This window comes from Sinocyclocheilus rhinocerous, unplaced genomic scaffold, assembly GCF_001515625.1.
Source record: "Sinocyclocheilus rhinocerous isolate Xijiao unplaced genomic scaffold, SAMN03320098_v1.1 scaffold1180, whole genome shotgun sequence".
Lineage (NCBI taxonomy): Eukaryota > Metazoa > Chordata > Actinopteri > Cypriniformes > Cyprinidae > Sinocyclocheilus > Sinocyclocheilus rhinocerous.
The window spans coordinates 826,293-844,159 of NW_015665886.1; the positions used below are offsets into that span (position 1 = coordinate 826,293).

Here is a 17,867-nt window from a genome sequence, read left to right on the forward strand (position 1 = left end):
TCTGCGGATGGAGCGTCCACTCCCCTGAAGGGACATTCCTCCTTGATAACAAGTCCGCTCCTTGGTTCAATATGCCTGGTATATGTGCTGCTCTTAGTGAGCGCAGGTTGAGTTGAGCCAATTCCAGGAGACGCTTTACCAGAGTGAAGAGACGCTTCGAGGAGAAGCCTCCCCAGCGATTTATGTAGGACACCATGGACCTGGTGTCTGATCGGATTAGCACATGGTGTCCTTTTAGGACTGGCAGGAAGAACTGACAGGCTCGACATACTGCTAGCATTTCCAGGCAGTTGATGTGGAAGCCTTTTTCCACCTTCGACCAGTGGCCGAAAATCAGTATGCCCTCACACAGCGCCCCTCAACCTGAGTTGGAGGCGTCTGTCGTGACAACTGTCCTTCTGCAAACCATTCCCATAGCCACGCCCTGTTCCATCCAGCGGAAGTTCTTCCAGGGGGCCAGGGCTGTTACACAGGCCTGACTCACCCTGATGTGCAGGCGTCCATGACGCCACGCATGGGATGGAACCAGCGCTGAAGGGGGCGCATACGAAGCAGACCCTGAGTCAAAAATTGGCTGAGTCAAAAATTGTTCCCAGGAACGATATTCGCTGGCTGGGGAACAACGAGCTCTTGGCAAAATGGACCCTGAGTCCCAGGCACTCCAGGTGGCTGAGGAGGAGGGTCCTGTGTGATATTAATTCTGCCTCCGACTGGGCCAGAACGAGCCAGTCGTCGAGGTAGTTGAGAATGTGGATTCCCATCTGTCTCAGAGGGGAGAGAGCCGCGTCCATGCACTTCGTAAAAGTGTGGGGGGCCAGAAAGTATGCATTCAGCGAAAAGAACCAGTTTCCTGAGCGAATTTGCACAAGGATCTGTTTCAGCATAGTCATCCTGAACGATCTTTTCATGAGGGCATGATTCCGGTGTCTGAGATCGAGGATGGGCCGGAGGCCACCATCCTTTTTGGGGACGAGGAAGTAGCGGCTGTGGAAGCCTGACACGCGCTGAGCTGGGGGAACAGTTTCTACGGCTCCTATCACCAGCAAATTCATCACCTCTGACCGCAGGACATGTGCGTCTTTGCTCTAAGCTGAGGTGGGAACCATCTAATTCAAACCATTCAAGCGAATTGAAGTGAATAACCTCGTTTTATTATCTCCAACACCCAGACTGGCACTACAGGGATGGCCCGACAGGCCTCAGCCTGTGTGACAAGTGCCCGCATTCTCTCAAATCCGCTCGTAGCGGATGAGGGGAGGGGCAGGGATGAGGGGCGGGGCTTCTTCAATGAAGACATTGAAGAAGGCGAGCTGCGAGCAAAGCAGAGCGAGACATGAACTCTCATAGTAAGAACATACCCGCGAGTTCATCATTTCTACCTCCAAGTAACTGGGAGGAGAGAAACACAAGAGCGGGGGAGGCAGGGCTCACATGAGAGCAGGGAGGCAGGGCCGCCTTCTGCGAACGAACAAGGGCAGACTGCTTTCGTGGTAAAAGCAGCCCGTGTCTGTGAGCGCAGTCATAGTGATAGACACAATTCGAAGCTGCCAGTGGCAGCATCTGCTCCGATCTACTTAGGAGGATAGAGTCGCTCGATGTAAAGAGGGACGCTGATCCTTACGTGTGAGACACGGATCGAAGCACAGTGGGGAGAGCGAGTACACAGGCTCTGTGTCGGCGTGAGATCGCTCAGACCCAGTTGCTTAGTTCCCAGGCTTCGCCGTTTCTCTCTCCGAGGATTGCTGAGAGAGGAGAAACGGGAGAGCGGGGCAGTCCATGAGTGGAGAAGGGCGAGACTCATGCTTTCAATGAGAGCATTCCGTCTCAGTGAGCGAGCAGTCTCTGCGTGGGGGCTGCCCAGACACGTGACGGCACTCACTGCCCTTCTGCATCGTGCAAGATTCCCTGCACGAGCCACACTCGCAGCGCGGCATTTGCAACAACGTCGCTAGAATTAACTCGTTTAGGGCTTACCTGCTAGAAATAAGCTCTTTCAGAATCACTGGATGGCGGCAGGGGAACAGGACCAGAACTGCTGCGATGCTGAGGCGCAAAGAGAGCCGGTCAGCCGCTCAATCCAGCTGCGAGGCGTGTCAATGGCGAGCAGGCTTTCAGGATCAGCGATGAGCGTAGAATCGTCTCTGAAGGAGAAGAAATCTGAGAATCCTGTGGCGAACGCCCGCTTATATAGCCAGATGCCCCGCCCAGTCTAGCGGGCTTTGGCAGGCTTGGCGGGCTTCGTCGCCGTAGGCTCGTGCAGCTCTGCTGCCTAGCCATTGGTTCGTTTTTAATACACTGCACAAACCAATGGCCATGCAGTTTCACTGCGTGAATGAAAAAAAGGCTTCAGTTCCAGAGAAAAAAGGCTTTTTCCCATATGCGTCTAGCAAGACGCAGTACGAGTGTAGTATCGAAAGGGAACAGTGTCTGTGATGGTGACAATGTGTAAAACATACCTGAGATCCCACTTCATTGATGACATGTCATATTGTAAAAAATAAATTTAATAAATAAAAACACAGAATCATCTTTTATTTAGCACAGTGTATAAAGATTCCATTCTAAGTACCATGGTGTATATTTTGTAAAAAAAAAAAAATATATAAAATATTGATATGCTGTTACCATTTTACAAAAAGTTTAAATTCATTAACATTATTTAAAAGAATAGTTCACCCAAAAATTTCATTTTTGGCATCTTTTACCGCCCTCATGTCATTCCAAACTGTTGGTAATCAAACAGTTTATGGTCCCATTGACTTTCATAGTATTTTTTGTCCATATTTAATGGGAACCGATATTCTTTTAAATATCTTCTTTTGTGTTCCACACAAGAAATGACAGTTTTGGAATGACATGAGGAGGAGCAGATGATGACAGAATTTTCTATTTTTGGGTGGAAACTAATACCTTTAATGCATTAGGTATCATAACATGTTTCACAGCATTTATAAATTTAGGTTGATGCTAATTTATAAATATAGTATTGTTAACTCCTCCTAACTCAGAATCTAGCCTGTTGAGTTAGCATCATTTACTGAGCAGCGAAGGGAAAGCTGCTTACCCCTGAAGTGTTGTCTGCTGTTAAGCCAGATCTCCAGAAAAGCAGAAGGCATGTCTGAGTGAGAAGACAGAAGGTTAGAGGAGGGGGAAGAGGGAATGAATTATTCTAAATAGCTGCCCATGCTGGGTGAATCTCAATTTGGATACTAAACTACATAATGTACTATGCCATATTGGAATTATTAAATTCAAACATGGCGCCTCACAATGCTCTGTGTCAGATTTCATGACATTAATAGCAAGCATCACTGGTTCCCCTTGTGATTTATTGAGATGTGATGCATCTTAATATTTTGACTTAAACGCAAGCTTTAAATAACTTGGAATATAGTGCATGAGTTGTATGGACTATTTTTGGAGCAGTATGAGTCGGTGTCATTTTTTGTTGTTTTAAGTTTAACAAAATATAATTTAAAAGTAAACTGTATAATTTGTGTATGTAAGTTAAGTTCAAGCAGTATATAAAACAGACATAAATCTGACTTTAAATTGAAATCAGACTGAAGAATATTTTTAAAATGCATTCATTTATTTATCATTTTAATAACACATTTAAAAATAAAGTACACTAAAATATCCTGGAAATCGGAACATTTTAAAATGCATTGATTTCACATGATAGTTAAATTTTAAAAAGCATGCTTACACATTTATGAAAGTGTATTGCTTTCAAAGTGTATCATTTTAATGTTAAATATAATAATAAATCATATTATACCTAGGATAATCAGTATTTAAAGCATACAATCAAAAAACCTAAGGGCACTTTTTATGATGGTAACACTGACATGACATTAAACAGTTTATTAAATGTCACAATGTTAACAGTCAGTTTTGAATGTACATGATTCATCACTGCTATTTATTTATTTATCATTTTTTTAAAGAAATAAATATATTATATGTCAACATTGCACTGTACAGTAACCATAATTCCACAAAAAGTGGAATTATAATATATAATATATAATTCCAGCTTGCTTTGCCTTGCATCCTTAGCAGTTCACACAAGTTTTTACTGTATGTGAATGAGTCACACAGAAATAACAAATCAATGTCATTTTGTAATTAAAAACAGGTGATATAATTATTCCTTAAAAACCTTTGACCTTATATAAAGTTAGTAACATATTATTCAGTGTGAAAACACTTCCATATGCTGTAAATATCAAGATGGGCCTCTTTATTCATCTGTCATGTTATCCGTGACTCACTTTATAAAGCACAGTGTCTGTTTTCTGTCTTCAGAAATACTATGTGTATCTGATAACATCCACATTTTAAATGTTGACAGTTCAGCTGCCAGGAGTTTGATGCTTGTCCAACAAATTGTCCATCTCCATCCAGGGAAGATCCCACTGGATTTCAGTCACATCCTGCTTGGTTTTAGGCATTTCCTGTTGGACTCTTTCCCTCTTGAATGCCCTATTTGGACACGCATGCAATTTCTCCCTGAAAAGCATGAGTAAACATTGCAGATATTTGATACAGAGAGCAATGTAAATCAGAAGTAGTCAATGAAATTAATATCACAAACTGATTAGTAGAAACTGCTAATTAAAAAAATCTCAACTTGTCATTGTTTACTAACCCTCAAGGTTCAAAATGACATGAGTGTGATTTTGGGTGACCTATTAAGTGTGTATATAGAATATACCTGTATACGCAACGCAATCTTATGGGAAAAACGTAATAGTTTTATGCGTTGGTGATTTTTTTTATGAATTTGTACAATTTGAATGGTACAAAAACATATGATTTTTAGGAAAAAATAAATAAATAATTAGCATGAAGATTCACCCCCCAACCTAACCCTCAGTGGGGCGTAATCAGATTGTACGCAAATGTACAATCATACAAATTTGCCACCAATTTGCCAAAACGTAAAATAGTTATGAATTGTATACTATACCTGAAACCTGGAAACAACAGCCAGAGCACAGGAAGAAGCACCAGAAGAATCAAGATGACACAAAGCCCTGACACCCAGACCAAAGATCCTGGATAACAAAGTTCATATTAAGGACGGTTATAACATAGAATGCCAAATTCAATAACAGATATTATATCTGTATCTCATACCTGTAAATGTGTTTTCATCTTTTGAGTCATCTGTGGAGTTAGTCACATGTTAATAATGAAAACTATTATCTTTAAATCAGTGTGATTTGGATCTACATGATTGACAATGATGTTCTTACAGCTCACAGTGATATTGATGGTGTTGCTTGTCTTGTTTTCAGCAGGACTCTCACACCAGTACAATCCACTGTTCTTATAGTCAATGTCAATGAAATGACATTCTTCAGGTCTGTCTGTAGATTCTGTGCCATTTAACTGTAAACATCCAGATCTCGTTTTAGCTCCTTGAAGCCTCCTCAGTATCCAGCCTGTTGGATTAATACCTTTAACTGAGCAGCGTAGGGTGAAATTTTCCCCCCTGAAGTGTTGTCTGCTGTCAGGCTGGACCTCTAGAGCAGCTTCTGAGTGAAAATCTTTGACTGATTCATACCGATCCATATCTTGAAATGCTCCATGTGTGAACAGGGAGGAAAACAGTACTGAAAATTGATATAATGCAACAACGTTAAAATCCTAAATCTTTTTTTCTCTCTGAGTACATTGTGGAGTTTATCAATTAAACCAGGCTAAACATAGGATAAACATTGATAAAATAGACAAGTGGATTGTGTTTTAGAGCTGATTCTTAAACAGTCAAATGATTTATGTTAATACGTTTTACATAAAAAACTCACCTAAGTAACCAGAAGCTGACAGAAGTCCCATGTTTTCCTTTAGCGCTGGGTCTTTTTCTAGAGAATAAGCGTGCTAGACATATAATAACAGTGAAATATCCAAAAGAACAATTAAAGGCCTTTCTTTACTCCGCCTTTTCCGCTTGCTAGAGATGATCTGATAAATTTGTTCACACACCGTTTGTAAGCTGAGAATTGGGGGTTTCTTCTTTGCACAAGTTACCAATGAAAGAAGTCTATAGTAATGGAAAAAGAAATGCATCCTTATCTGTTTAATCCTAATCTGTTTAATAGCCTACCTAAAGAGTTGAAAGAAAAGAAAATGTCCTGCTGACCTTAGATATTTGTGACAAACTCTTACAGCCTATTGCCACTTTTGTTACATAAAGTCAAATGATTTAATTATACACCGCAAATCTATATGAGCAAATCAACCCCCTCTAGCCTGTGTGTTTTGAAAAAATATTAGATCATTTGTTTCTTGCTTAGCAAATTTTGTTCTGAGTTTTGTCATTTGACATTTTACAAGCTATTAAATAATTCACTAATCTTAAAGTTAAATGGTTTTCAAAAGTGCCTTGTGTTTCATGTTTACATCTAAAAGTTTGGTAGGCCTGCAGGCCTTCATGTAGTTGTATGGTGGATATGTTCTTTAAATGGCTTTTTTTAGCCAAATGACACTGCTTTGAGCTAATGCTCATAATTTCATAATATGAAATTCAGAAATATTTTAAATATTTTATTAATATTAATTTTAATGTTTAACACTTTGCTTATTATTATTATTATTATTTTAAAGTTTTTTGTTAAGTAGCTAACTTTTGGCATGAAAACTATTTCATTCACTATTTGCCCATAAAAAAAATAAGGGGCTTTTATTTTGAAAAACAAATGCGTTATCCTGCAATCTGGCTTCACAATGCTCATTACCTGCATATGGCCAAACGTTACTAGACCCGACCTAAACTAAATTACAGTTATATTTTCTGGCGAGGCGGGACGTCGTTTTCGTGCAACATAAAATGCTGCTGAGGTAAACAGTCACTAGCATTTATTCTGTGCACAGTCAACAGAAATGTTAGTGTCAAAAGAAATTGCCTTTAGAAGGAATTTCAGCTGTTGTGCTCAGATAGCTAACGTTACCCGCTACCATATGTTCGCAGTAGTCAGTATTAATAATGAGTTATTAATATCATTAGCTCGTGCACATGCATAAAATGTTATTACAGTTAAAATGCAGTTTAGCGTTGTTTTAGTAATTGTTCATAACGCATTTGCAGTAACCTATGTTAAAGTTGTGCCACCTGCATTGCATTTTAACGTTGCAAGAAGATTTGAAATGTGTTATGTCCGTCTTTTGTTACTGCTGTGATGTGTAGATGAAGAAGACGTGATTGCAGGCGTTGTCGGATGCAGGCAGATGTTGTGATCAGGAGCAGCGGGCAGGACTGCAGATATGGACACCTGGACACCCAACCCGAGAGCCAAACCCTTCATCCCCCGCCAGCAGCGCAGCCTCTACCTCACCTGGAAATACAGACTCACCAACAAAAGAGCAGTGCGACGAATCTGCCAGGTCAGCACATGTCGCTTAATAAGATTATCTTTGAACACTAATAATGGGGGTTTTAGTTTTCTGTCCTGACTATACAACCTAAAGTTTACTTGTATTTGCTGTATCTTTTAGTGTACATGCATACATACTTTATTTATTTATTTATTGTGTTTTCCAAAATAAACAGAATTAATTTTGCATTCATCATTGAATTTTTATTTATTCATTTTTTTTGCAAAATAGGGCATGTATTCATTTATTACTACTATAATACAACTATATCTGACAACTTCTTAAATGTTAGATTGTGAAAATGAATACAGGCATTTCACTTTTCAAGTAGTCACTAGTTACTTTGTCACAACGAAAGTTTGGTTATCAGTTTATGTTGTAGTCATATTATGGTTAGCTGAGCAGCACTTGATTTTATTTATTTATTTATTGTGTTTTCCAAAATAAACAGAATTAATTTTGCATTCATCATTGAATTTTTATTTATTAATTTTTTTTTGCAAAATAGGGCATGTATTCATTTATTACTACTATAATACAACTATATCTGACAACTTCTTAAATGTTAGATTGTGAAAATGAATACAGGCATTTCACTTTTCAAGTAGTCACTAGTTACTTTGTCACAACGAAAGTTTGGTTATCAGTTTATGTTGTAGTCATATTATGGTTAGCTGAGCAGCACTTGATTTTAAAAAAAATTGAAAGAAATTTTGCGAATTAAAAAGAAAGAAATATTTCTAGCCTAGGTCACTAATCAAAGCAAATTTGTGACACTGACCATGTGATTCTTGCACAAAAGGTCAGATGTTCTTGCTTCTGGTGAAGCACCAGATGTTCAGTGGAGCATCTCAAATCATCAGAATGTATCAAATTTGTTAATTTTTCAGTTCAACTTGCACACAAGTTATAATGCTGCTAGAAATGTTGGGTTAAGTTGTAGTATGTATAACTGTCTATATTTAAATAATAATGTGTGTGTGTGTGTGTGTGCAGGCCAGTGCTGTCCTGTTTCTACTGATCACAGTGATTGTAAATATCAAACTCATTCTTGACACAAGGAGAGTTGCCAGTGAGGATGATGCAGCTCAAGAGTATGGTAATGTCGATTAATTGCTTTTGTGGACATTTTTTTATGATGCCTTGACGTGTTAGAGATTTAAAATATTATTATTATTATTATGAATGGAATTGTAAATACACTAAAATCATTGTGCTTTTTTAATGTTTACACACTCAGTTTTGAATACTAATTTATTTTTGTTATTATTGAACATTGTCTCAGATGATGCCCTGCCTAACATGGAAACCCCGCGCAGACCAGTGAGTGGGAGGAAGGTTTTAGATATCGAGGTGTACTCTAGTCGATCTAAGGTTTATGTAGCAGTGGATGGCACCACTGTAAGTGATTAAAGCCCTGTTTTATATGACAAGACAAATTTGCCACACCATTACCAGATAACACTGTCAACAATATTTGATGTATTTTTGCAGGTTCTGGAAGATGAGATGAGGGAGCAGGGCCGAGGCATACATGTTATAGTTCTAAATCAGGCAACTGTAAGAACACGCATTCACTTCTCATGACAAACTGTATTTTCTATTATCATTACTATCTTTTTTAAGTTGTCAAGATTATTTATAAATTTGTATGACAGCATTTTTCTGTATCGTCTTCTTTCAGGGTCACGTCATGGCCAAAAGAGTGTTCGATACTTATTCTCCCCATGAGGATGAAGCCATGATCCTCTTTCTCAACATGGTCACGCGTGGCAGAATCCTCATCTTCACTATTAAGGTTAAAGAAAGGCCTCTCCCATCCACTTTCATGGTTTCAGATTTGTGTTTTCTTTGTGTTTAAGTGCACTTCTTATTGGCCTCTTTAGGATGAGGGGACTTTCCACTTGAAGGATGCAGCAAAGAATCTTCTGAAAGGTTTGGGGAGTCAGGCAGCTGTCCCCTTAGGCTGGAGGGATATGTGGACTCTGGTTGTAAAGAAGGGAGGTAAGGATAATGCCTTTTAACTTTTTAATAATGTATTATACCATTGTTCAAAAGTTTGGAATAAATCTTTTGAACAACAAAAGTTTAAAAAAACAAAAGTTTGGAGTAAAAACAATAATATTGTGAAATTTAGATAGTCTAAGATAATCTAACAATTTAAGATAACGGTTTTATTTTTTAAATATATTTTAAAATGTATTTTTTTTTATGTATTTCTGTGATGGCAACACTGAATTTTCAGTAGCCATTATTCTAGTCCTCAATGTCACATGATCCTTCAGAAATCATTCTAATATACTGTAATAAATTACATTTTATAATATATTAAAATAGAAAACACCTCTTTTCCCACTGGGATGTGATATAAATGTACTATTTATTTTCTCAGGTCAAGTGTATGGGGAGAAGCACTCCAAGTCTCCTGCTCTGTCCACATGGGGCGATCCTGTGCTGCTGAAGACTGAGGTCCAGCTGACAGCTTCTGAAGGTATGTCTGCCTTTATTATTTTGAGTGTAGAGTTCATTTGTTGTAGTTATGTTATGGATCGTATTGAAGCTGTCTGTTGACGTTGTGACTCATTTCAGAGGCAGAGTGCCATTGGGCAGACACTGAGCCGAACCGCCGGAGAAAACTCTTCTGCAGTAAAGTGGAAGGATATGGAAGCATTTGTAGTTGCAAGGATCCAGCACCCATAGAGTTTAATCCTGACCCAGTAAGACACACACTCTGTGACTAAAAAACCTTTCATATACTACCATTAATAAATGTGTAGTCGGTGAGATTTTATTTTTATACTTTTTTTTATACACTTTTATCGAGCAAGGATGCATTAAAGGGATAGTTCACCCAAAAAAGAAAATTCTGTCATTTAATTACTCGCCCTCATGTCGTTTCAAACCTGTAAGACCTTCGTTAATCTTTGGAACACAAAATTAAGATATTTTTGATGAAATCCGAGAGCTTCCTGACCCTCCATAGACCGCAATGTAGCTACCACATTCAAGGCCCAGAAAGGTAGTAAGGACATTGTTAAAATAGTCTGCGTGACATCAGTGGTTCATCCGTAATGTTATGAAGCTATGAGAATACTTTTTGTGCACAAAGAAAACAAAAATGACAACTTTATTCAACAATTTCTTCTCATCTGTGTCAGTCTTCGACACGTGTGGTAGTTGCGTTGCTATCTATGGAGGGTCAGAAAGCTCTCGGATTTCATCAAAAATATCTTAATTTGTGTTCCGAAGATGAATAAAGGTCTTACGGGTTTGGAACATCATGAAGGTGAGTAATTAATGACAGAATTTTCATTTTTGGGCCAACTATCCCTTTAAATTGTTTAAAAGTGACAGTAAAGGCTGTTACATTGTTGGAAAAAAAAATCTATTTCAAATGAATGCTTTTCTTTTGAACATAAGAATCCTGAAAAAATGCATCACACGTGCTTTAAAGGGGTCATATGATGTTGCTAAAAAGAACATTATTTTGTGTATTTGGTGTAATGAAATGTGTTTATGCGGTTTAAGGTTAAAAAAACACATTATTTTCCACATACTGTACATTATTGTTTCTCTTCTATGCCCCGCCTTTCTGAAACGTGTCGATTTTTACAAAGAAACTGTTAAAAATATTAGCCAGTCAACTTTTAAAAACTTATTTTACTGTCATACATTATTTGGTTCCATGATATGTTTATTTATGGTATCAGGAACATCACAATCAAAATGCATGATACCGGGACAGACTATATATGTTTTTCTCTACAAATTTTCTTTTTTACCATTGTTTTTATGCAGAAGTGTAAGACTTTCAGTTGTTAGTGCTTGTTATACCCCTCATCCTGAGATACTGTAACTTGACTCTTAAAAGCATTTAGACAGTAGAACAAGAGTGTTCATGTTAAATCTGTTTTGACTAAACCTTTCCATGTCCTGTTTAGCTGCCTAACAACAATGTCTACAACGTCCCAGTAGCAGTTATAGCTGGGAATAGACCAAACTATCTCTATAGGTTAGTAAACTTATTACCACACTACGAAACCACATCATATATCTGCAGTTGAATGGATTAATTAAATCTGTGGCACGTATGTTTTTATATTTTTGTTTCATACATTTTGTAGCCAACCAAGAATTGTTCATAGGAAATAAATACTTTTATTCATCAAGGATACATTAAATTGACCAGAAGTGACAGTGAAGACACATATTTCACATAGTTTTTTTTTTTGTCCATGTTGTTTGATTTGGCTTCAGTGGAGAAACCTAGAAATCCTGTATATTAAAAAAAGCATACCTTGAATACCTGACTGAAGCCATGTTTGTTTCTTTAGAATGCTGCGCTCTCTTCTTTCCTCCCACGGTGTCAATCCACAGATGATCACTGTTTTTGTCGATGGCTACTATGAGGTATTGTCTCCTTTTCATATTTTTTCCACTCCTCTTAAATGCATTTTTTTTTCTTCTCAGCTTTTGTGAGAGGTTTTATACACATTTACAAAATTAACAAAAAGCTTTCTGGTTAGGAACCCATGGATGTGGTGGATCTCTTCGGTCTTAAAGGAGTTCAGCATACGCCTATCAGTATTAAGAATGCTAGAGTGTCACAGGTGATATGTTTGTGACTTTTGTCTGAAAATGAACCATTAACATGAAAAAGAATGGCCAGTGATAGATGTTTGCAGTGGTCAAAGCCTGTTTGTGAATGACCATAAGAGGGCACTAATACATTGATGTTTATTTTGTCTCAGCACTACAAAGCCAGCTTGACTGCAACATTCAGTCTGCATCCAGTGAGTAAATGATGAAATCGCCTGCCTTACATTTTATATACAGTTATGTTGTAATACAGTTTGCAAGTGTTTGACTTTGAAAAAAAAAAAAAAAAGTTTTTGGGTGCAGATTTTTCCATTGTCTTGGAGGAAGACCTGGATATTTCCATAGATTTTTTCAGGTATGGATGTTATAATGCAATATAATATAGTGATATATTAGTTTATATCAATACATATAAAATTAATAGAGTGTGTGTATAACATTAGCTGTGTAAATGAGTAATTTTATTGTAATTAATTTTACTGAATTACACACATGTCCACTAGATGGTAGCAGACTCCCATATTATTTGTCACAGGCCAGATTAGAAACGTGTGAGTGCAGAATTATTGAGCTCAACAACATTTGACTCATTGTCTCTAAAAGTCTTTTAGATGTGTGATTTATTTCTCATCCAACATTTGTCTCTTAGCTTTCTCAGTCAGACCATCCATTTGTTGCATGAGGATGACAGTCTGTACTGTATCTCGGCCTGGAATGACCAAGTGAGTGATGGAGAAAAAAAAGTTTATTTTCAGTTTTTATTTCTTGAAAATATGCTATTTTTTGTTTTTGTCTTGGGGGGGTAAATGCTGCCAAATGCTCTTTTGTTGGTATATTTTTCTTCTGCTAAACAATGGTTATTGTACCCTCAGTTTATATTACTGTAAAAGTCTCTAAAGGCCTTCAAGCAGTGCACTTGACCTTGTTGCTGTGCTGTTTTGCAGGGCTATGAGCACACAGCAGAGGACCCGTCTCTGTTGTACAGAGTGGAAAGTATGCCTGGCCTTGGCTGGGTGCTTAAAAAAAGCCTTTACAAGGATGAACTGGAGCCCAAATGGCCAACTCCTGAGAAGGTGAGGCAGCTAATTCCTGCATTTAGCCTATAATTTATAACTAAATAGGAGAAGTTTATGTATTTACAGTTTACATGCAAAACCTCTCAAAAGCAGTGTCTAATTTGGCACAATTTTCCACTCCATTTGCTTGCACGAAAGCTTCTTAAAGTGATTAATCCTCCTCTCACCATTGGGAAGTGCTGTTCTCACTATGGATTTTAGTATTTTGTCCTCTCATTTGAATAGGGATGGGTATCGTTAAGGTTTTAACGGTATTACTACTCTTACCGATACTGCTTATCGATTCGGTACTTTAACGGTATTCTTATCGGTACTTTTTGTTTTATATATATATATAAACATTACTGTTCAGGTAATAGCCTACAAAAGAAATCTAAAAGTAATCAAATGTAAATGAACACTGCATAGTTTTCAGTGTATGTATTGATAGATTAATGCTTATTAAAGCTATAACGTTATTCAGATTAAGAGCAGATTTGCATTTTGATGGCCCAAGCGCCAGTCTGTCACTTTAAGACAATATATTGACACACATCGGATTTTCTCTCAACTGTTCTCCTCCACTTAAGACATAAACTGTGTTTAAGTAAATACTCTCCAAGCCGGCCATTTTGACATATTTTTGTGTGTATTTGATCGATTGGACATGCACCCGAAGCTCTAAGTGTAATTTGTTTGTCCGTTTTGGAGCGTGCCGCGCGTACACATTTCAGCCTGAGGAACAGCATCTCTTGTGCGGATTGTGCTTTCAACGTTTTATTATCAAACATGTCCCGCAATTTAGCAACAGTAAAGACGGCATTTTACAACAATCACAGACTGAGCTGATTCTGACGTTAAGTTTGGGTTTGAGGGAGGAACGAATGCGCACGGCTGTGAAGGGAAAGAAGTTGCGCAATACGAAACGCAGCTAGTTTTTAATAGCTTTACCTCATGTCTTCTTTTGTATAATCCTTAGAAGCCAAAATCGAAATAAAAAAATAAAATTAGCTTAATAAAACCGCCACAGGCCTAAAGTGTAAGCAGATGTTTGAATGTTTAGTTCTCTCTTCTATCATAATTAAACAGGGCTTTCATGTTGCGTGTGCTGAAGCTCCTTCGCGTGAGCGCGATCTCGCTTCTGAATTGCGAGAATAGCAAAAATATGCATCATAGACAAATGTTTGAGAAACAGCTGGCGACTCTGGTGAGATAGAATTTGCAAGATAATGTATATATAGCAATAATAAATGTATGTGTGTTTTCTTAATTTCTTCAGTACCGATAGCAGAACCGTTAACGTTTCTGCTTATCGATACTACGGTCTTTCATAATTTAGCCCCGGGACCGATTAAATACCGGGTTTCGGTACCCATCCCTACATTTGAATAACATTGCTAACCTTTGAAGAGTCAGTCTGTTGAATTTCAAGAGTGTGTGTAGTGTATATAGTAAGTACCAGAAATGATATTTAAATAAGTGCATATAATGCCTTAATTTTCAAACTAGGAGATAAAAAATTTAAGGTAAAAAAAAAAAGCAAGCAGTTTAAAAAAACAGTAAATAGTAAAATAGAAAGAAAGAAAAGTAATATTGTGAAATAATAGTAACATTTAAAATAACTGTTTTCTATTTTAATATATTTTAAAATTTTATTTATTCCTGTGATGATAGCTTCAGTATCACATGATCCTTCAGAAATCATTCTATTATGCTGATTTTGTGCTCAATAAGCATTTCTTATTATCAATGTTGAAAACAGTTTTACTGTGGAATCTATACTTTTTGTCCAAAAAAACAAAAAACCTGCATTTGAAATCAAAATCCGTTCTAACATTATAAATGTCATTTTAGTTCAGTTAAATGCTTCCAAACAAACCTTACTGACCCCAAACTTTTGAATGGTAGTGTATCAGTTACCTATATTAAACCTGTCTAGCCTCTTTCATCCATTCGTACTGTTGCTATCCCTTAGCTATGGGATTGGGACATGTGGATGCGGATGCCGGAACAGAGGAAGGGGAGAGAGTGTGTCATTCCTGATGTCTCCCGCTCTTATCACTTTGGCATCATTGGCTTAAACATGAATGGTTACTTCCATGTAAGTGAGACAGTTATATTTACGTCTTATTACGTCTATATTTATGTTATGTTAACGTCTGTGGTTAATCTGTATTCTTATATGAACTATTACTTGTAATTTAGTATATTTTTCCATGGCAAACTGAATCTGGGATACTATGAATTCAGTGATGTGGCGTTTGTGTCTTTTTATAACATTTCCTAATTTTAATTTATATTTTATACCACATTTTGTGCATGTTTCTCTATAGGAAGTTTACTTTAAAAAGCACAAGTTCAACACAATTCCGAATGTTCAGATGAAAAATGTAGATAGGTATGTATGGTTCCATAATAGCCTTCATATTAGCCTAATTTTTATCATTTTCAGACGTCTTTGATATTCTCTCTCTGTTTACAGCTTGAAGAAAGATGCATATGAGATTGAAATCCAAAACCTACTACGGTAATTTTATCTGAAGATCATACTCCTCTGTTGCATAATTAATGTAACACCTTAAATTAAGTTCATTATTATTACAACAACTGCAGTAATCATTTGTGTGTCTGCAGTGGGGCCAAGGTTCTGGACCACAGTAAAAACCCATGTGAAGACTCATTTATCCCAGACACAGAGGGAAAGACCTTTGTAATGTTCATCAAAATGGAGCAAGAGACGGATACAAACACCTGGACAGAACTGGCGAAGGTATGTTGAATTTTTGAAGATCCGCAGTTTGAATCTATATGAGATTTCAGTTGGGTATCTCACATAAATGGCTGCATTTCAGAGCAGGTTAGCCAGTAGTTACCCTGCATGTTTTGTTACAATGAATCTTAGCAAAGTGGTGAGTTTTATTGCCTGTTTTTATGTGAACTAAAGGTGCAAATGTCTGGCTATTTTTCGAAGAGCCTGCAAGGGTAGATAAATGGCTTATAAACACTGAGAGAGGAAATATATAGAAAAAAGAAAGAAAATCTGAGGTGAGGATATTAAAACTGTAGTATTAGGTTATAGCCTTATCTTGTTTACTGCTCACAGTGCCTGCACGTATGGGACCTGGATGTACGAGGTTATCACAAAGGACTCTGGAGGCTCTTCAGAAAGAAGAACCATGTACTAGTAGTGGCTGTTCCAATCTCACCATACTCGTAAGTATATATTATGTTGTTCAGGTTAGTCAGATTAAAGTTGTATGCCCCAAACATGATCACAGATTCTCAGTTGGATTTAGTTTGGGGCCTGTTATACGACTTTTTGTTTTTGAGCTTACCTGTTGTTTGTAAGGCATTATTTTTTTGTCTATAATCTCAAATATATATATATAACTATTTAGTTTTATTCCATAAAATTTTTTTTTTTTTACCTTTTTATTTTATTTTTTTATGTGACATTTTGTCCATGACCTTCACGGCATCTTTTTTTTCCCTCCAGTGTTAAGAAGCCCAATAACGTCACTCCCATTCACTTGGAGCCAGCACCTAAAGAGGAGGGACCTCCTGTGGAACAGATTTAGAACAGTCCTAATCCCACCCAAAGGGCCTTTCCTAACCACTAACAGACAAGGCCTATGTCAGGCTGATAATGGGCCTTGTGTTACTCTTCAGGTCGTTGCAAGACAAAGGGGATGAACTGTAGGATGATCCTGACTGAACCATCCTATGCTGGTAGCCTCTAGGAACTGCAGGCTTTTTTAAACAAGAATGATATGAGTGTGGATTTCTAAAAATGGTGTGACCTTCTCGTTTTGTTGGTATGTATTTTACAGTGGGAGCTTTTCCTGAGGTCATGAAATTTCATATGTGTTTATGCTGGATGGTTTGACATTAGAAAATAATTGATAGATGTTTTAAAGTATTACTGGTACTATAATAAAAGCCAGTGCTGGTTTGAGTTACTGAATTGTGACAGCAGATAACGTCAAACCAGGGCACTGCAAAAAAGGGATTAAGAGGATATGACAGACATAAGATACTTTTTTAACACTACTGAGTGCTTTGGGCCGTCCTGCACATGCGTTTTAATTTATGTCTTATTTATTTTGTCAATATTAAAATAACTAGGTTTATTTTTAGTTAATGGATTCACTTTTACACAAGAAAAAATGCATTAAGAAACAAAAGGCTTAAATTTGTTTACAAATTAAACTATGTACAGACATATATTTTTAGAACAAAATATTGTATTTTTATTGGTTCTTTAGTAGCACAGGCAGTATACCTTAACTACATATAATGACCTATATTGGACGGCACAGTCCAGTTTTAAACACATGACATGTGATTGATTTTTTTTTTTATGTTGTGCTATGATGGCCCTCCAGCAACAGCTTTAAGAATCTTCTTTCCCAGAGAACGACAGGCGATGCTGCTTAGGTGAGATCTATGTGTTCACACAGCCACTAAAGAGCCTTATAAGAGTAGAATGGAGGATTAACACTTGAATTCAATGCAATCTCAGCTGAATCGTAGATATGCCCTGTGTTAACGTGAGTTACTGTGTGTGAAGATACTGGTGAAAAATTTATTTCCCATGCAATAATGTCCAAATCATTTCATGGAGGAGATTTCAGAATAGATTGTTGTGGGTTTCAGGGTTTCACTGATCGGTACTGATATTGCTACAGACATTTTATTTGTGGTGCCACTAAACATTTTCATAGTATTTGGAACATGTGCAATACCATAATAGAAATGTTTCTCATCTCAACATTATTTTGTACTCAAGTTTCCAGAGATTGTGTCTGATATGTTAACCGGAGTCTT

The 17,867-nt window shown here is 37.3% G+C and overlaps 2 protein-coding genes across 2 annotated transcripts; one reads left to right on the forward strand and one right to left on the reverse strand.

Annotated features, from left to right (window-relative positions):
• Positions 1-4,358: 4,358 nt before the first annotated feature.
• LOC107731621 (uncharacterized) lies at positions 4,359-5,583 on the reverse strand. Its single transcript, XM_016542744.1, has 4 exons — positions 5,222-5,583; positions 5,146-5,186; positions 4,976-5,063; positions 4,359-4,515 (listed from the first exon to the last, which is right to left on the reverse strand). Exons 1-4 carry the CDS (start codon positions 5,581-5,583, stop codon positions 4,359-4,361), a joined length of 648 nt encoding a protein of 215 aa, XP_016398230.1.
• Positions 5,584-6,719: 1,136 nt separating this feature from the next.
• pomgnt1 (protein O-linked mannose N-acetylglucosaminyltransferase 1 (beta 1,2-)) lies at positions 6,720-17,513 on the forward strand. The gene is made up of 22 exons (XM_016542797.1): positions 6,720-6,852; positions 7,199-7,395; positions 8,383-8,485; positions 8,672-8,787; positions 8,881-8,946; positions 9,071-9,184; positions 9,273-9,390; positions 9,779-9,877; positions 9,976-10,103; positions 11,328-11,398; positions 11,721-11,796; positions 11,913-11,996; positions 12,138-12,179; positions 12,276-12,340; positions 12,635-12,707; positions 12,930-13,058; positions 15,016-15,141; positions 15,374-15,438; positions 15,523-15,567; positions 15,675-15,810; positions 16,144-16,253; positions 16,537-17,513. The coding sequence occupies exons 2-22, from the start codon at positions 7,276-7,278 to the stop codon at positions 16,616-16,618; spliced, it is 1,968 nt and encodes a 655-aa protein (XP_016398283.1). The 5' UTR covers positions 6,720-6,852; positions 7,199-7,275; the 3' UTR covers positions 16,619-17,513.
• The last annotated feature ends 354 nt before the right edge of the window (positions 17,514-17,867 follow it).

Excerpts from the sequence above, each read along its gene's own strand:
- LOC107731621 (XM_016542744.1), bottom strand. The coding sequence starts at position 5,583 with ATGGATCGGTATGAATCAGTCAAAGATTTTCACTCAGAAGCTGCTCTA. Across the intron at positions 5,187-5,221 it reads GTAGATCCAAATCACACTGA|TAACTCCACAGATGACTCAA; the intron begins TTTAAAGATAAT and ends TTAACATGTGAC. Across the intron at positions 4,516-4,975 it reads CTGTTGTTTCCAGGTTTCAG|GGAGAAATTGCATGCGTGTC; the intron begins GTATAGTATACA and ends CATGCTTTTCAG.
- pomgnt1 (XM_016542797.1), top strand. The coding sequence starts at position 7,276 with ATGGACACCTGGACACCCAACCCGAGAGCCAAACCCTTCATCCCCCGC. Across the intron at positions 10,104-11,327 it reads TAGAGTTTAATCCTGACCCA|CTGCCTAACAACAATGTCTA; the intron begins GTAAGACACACA and ends TGTCCTGTTTAG. Across the intron at positions 16,254-16,536 it reads GTTCCAATCTCACCATACTC|TGTTAAGAAGCCCAATAACG; the intron begins GTAAGTATATAT and ends TTTTCCCTCCAG.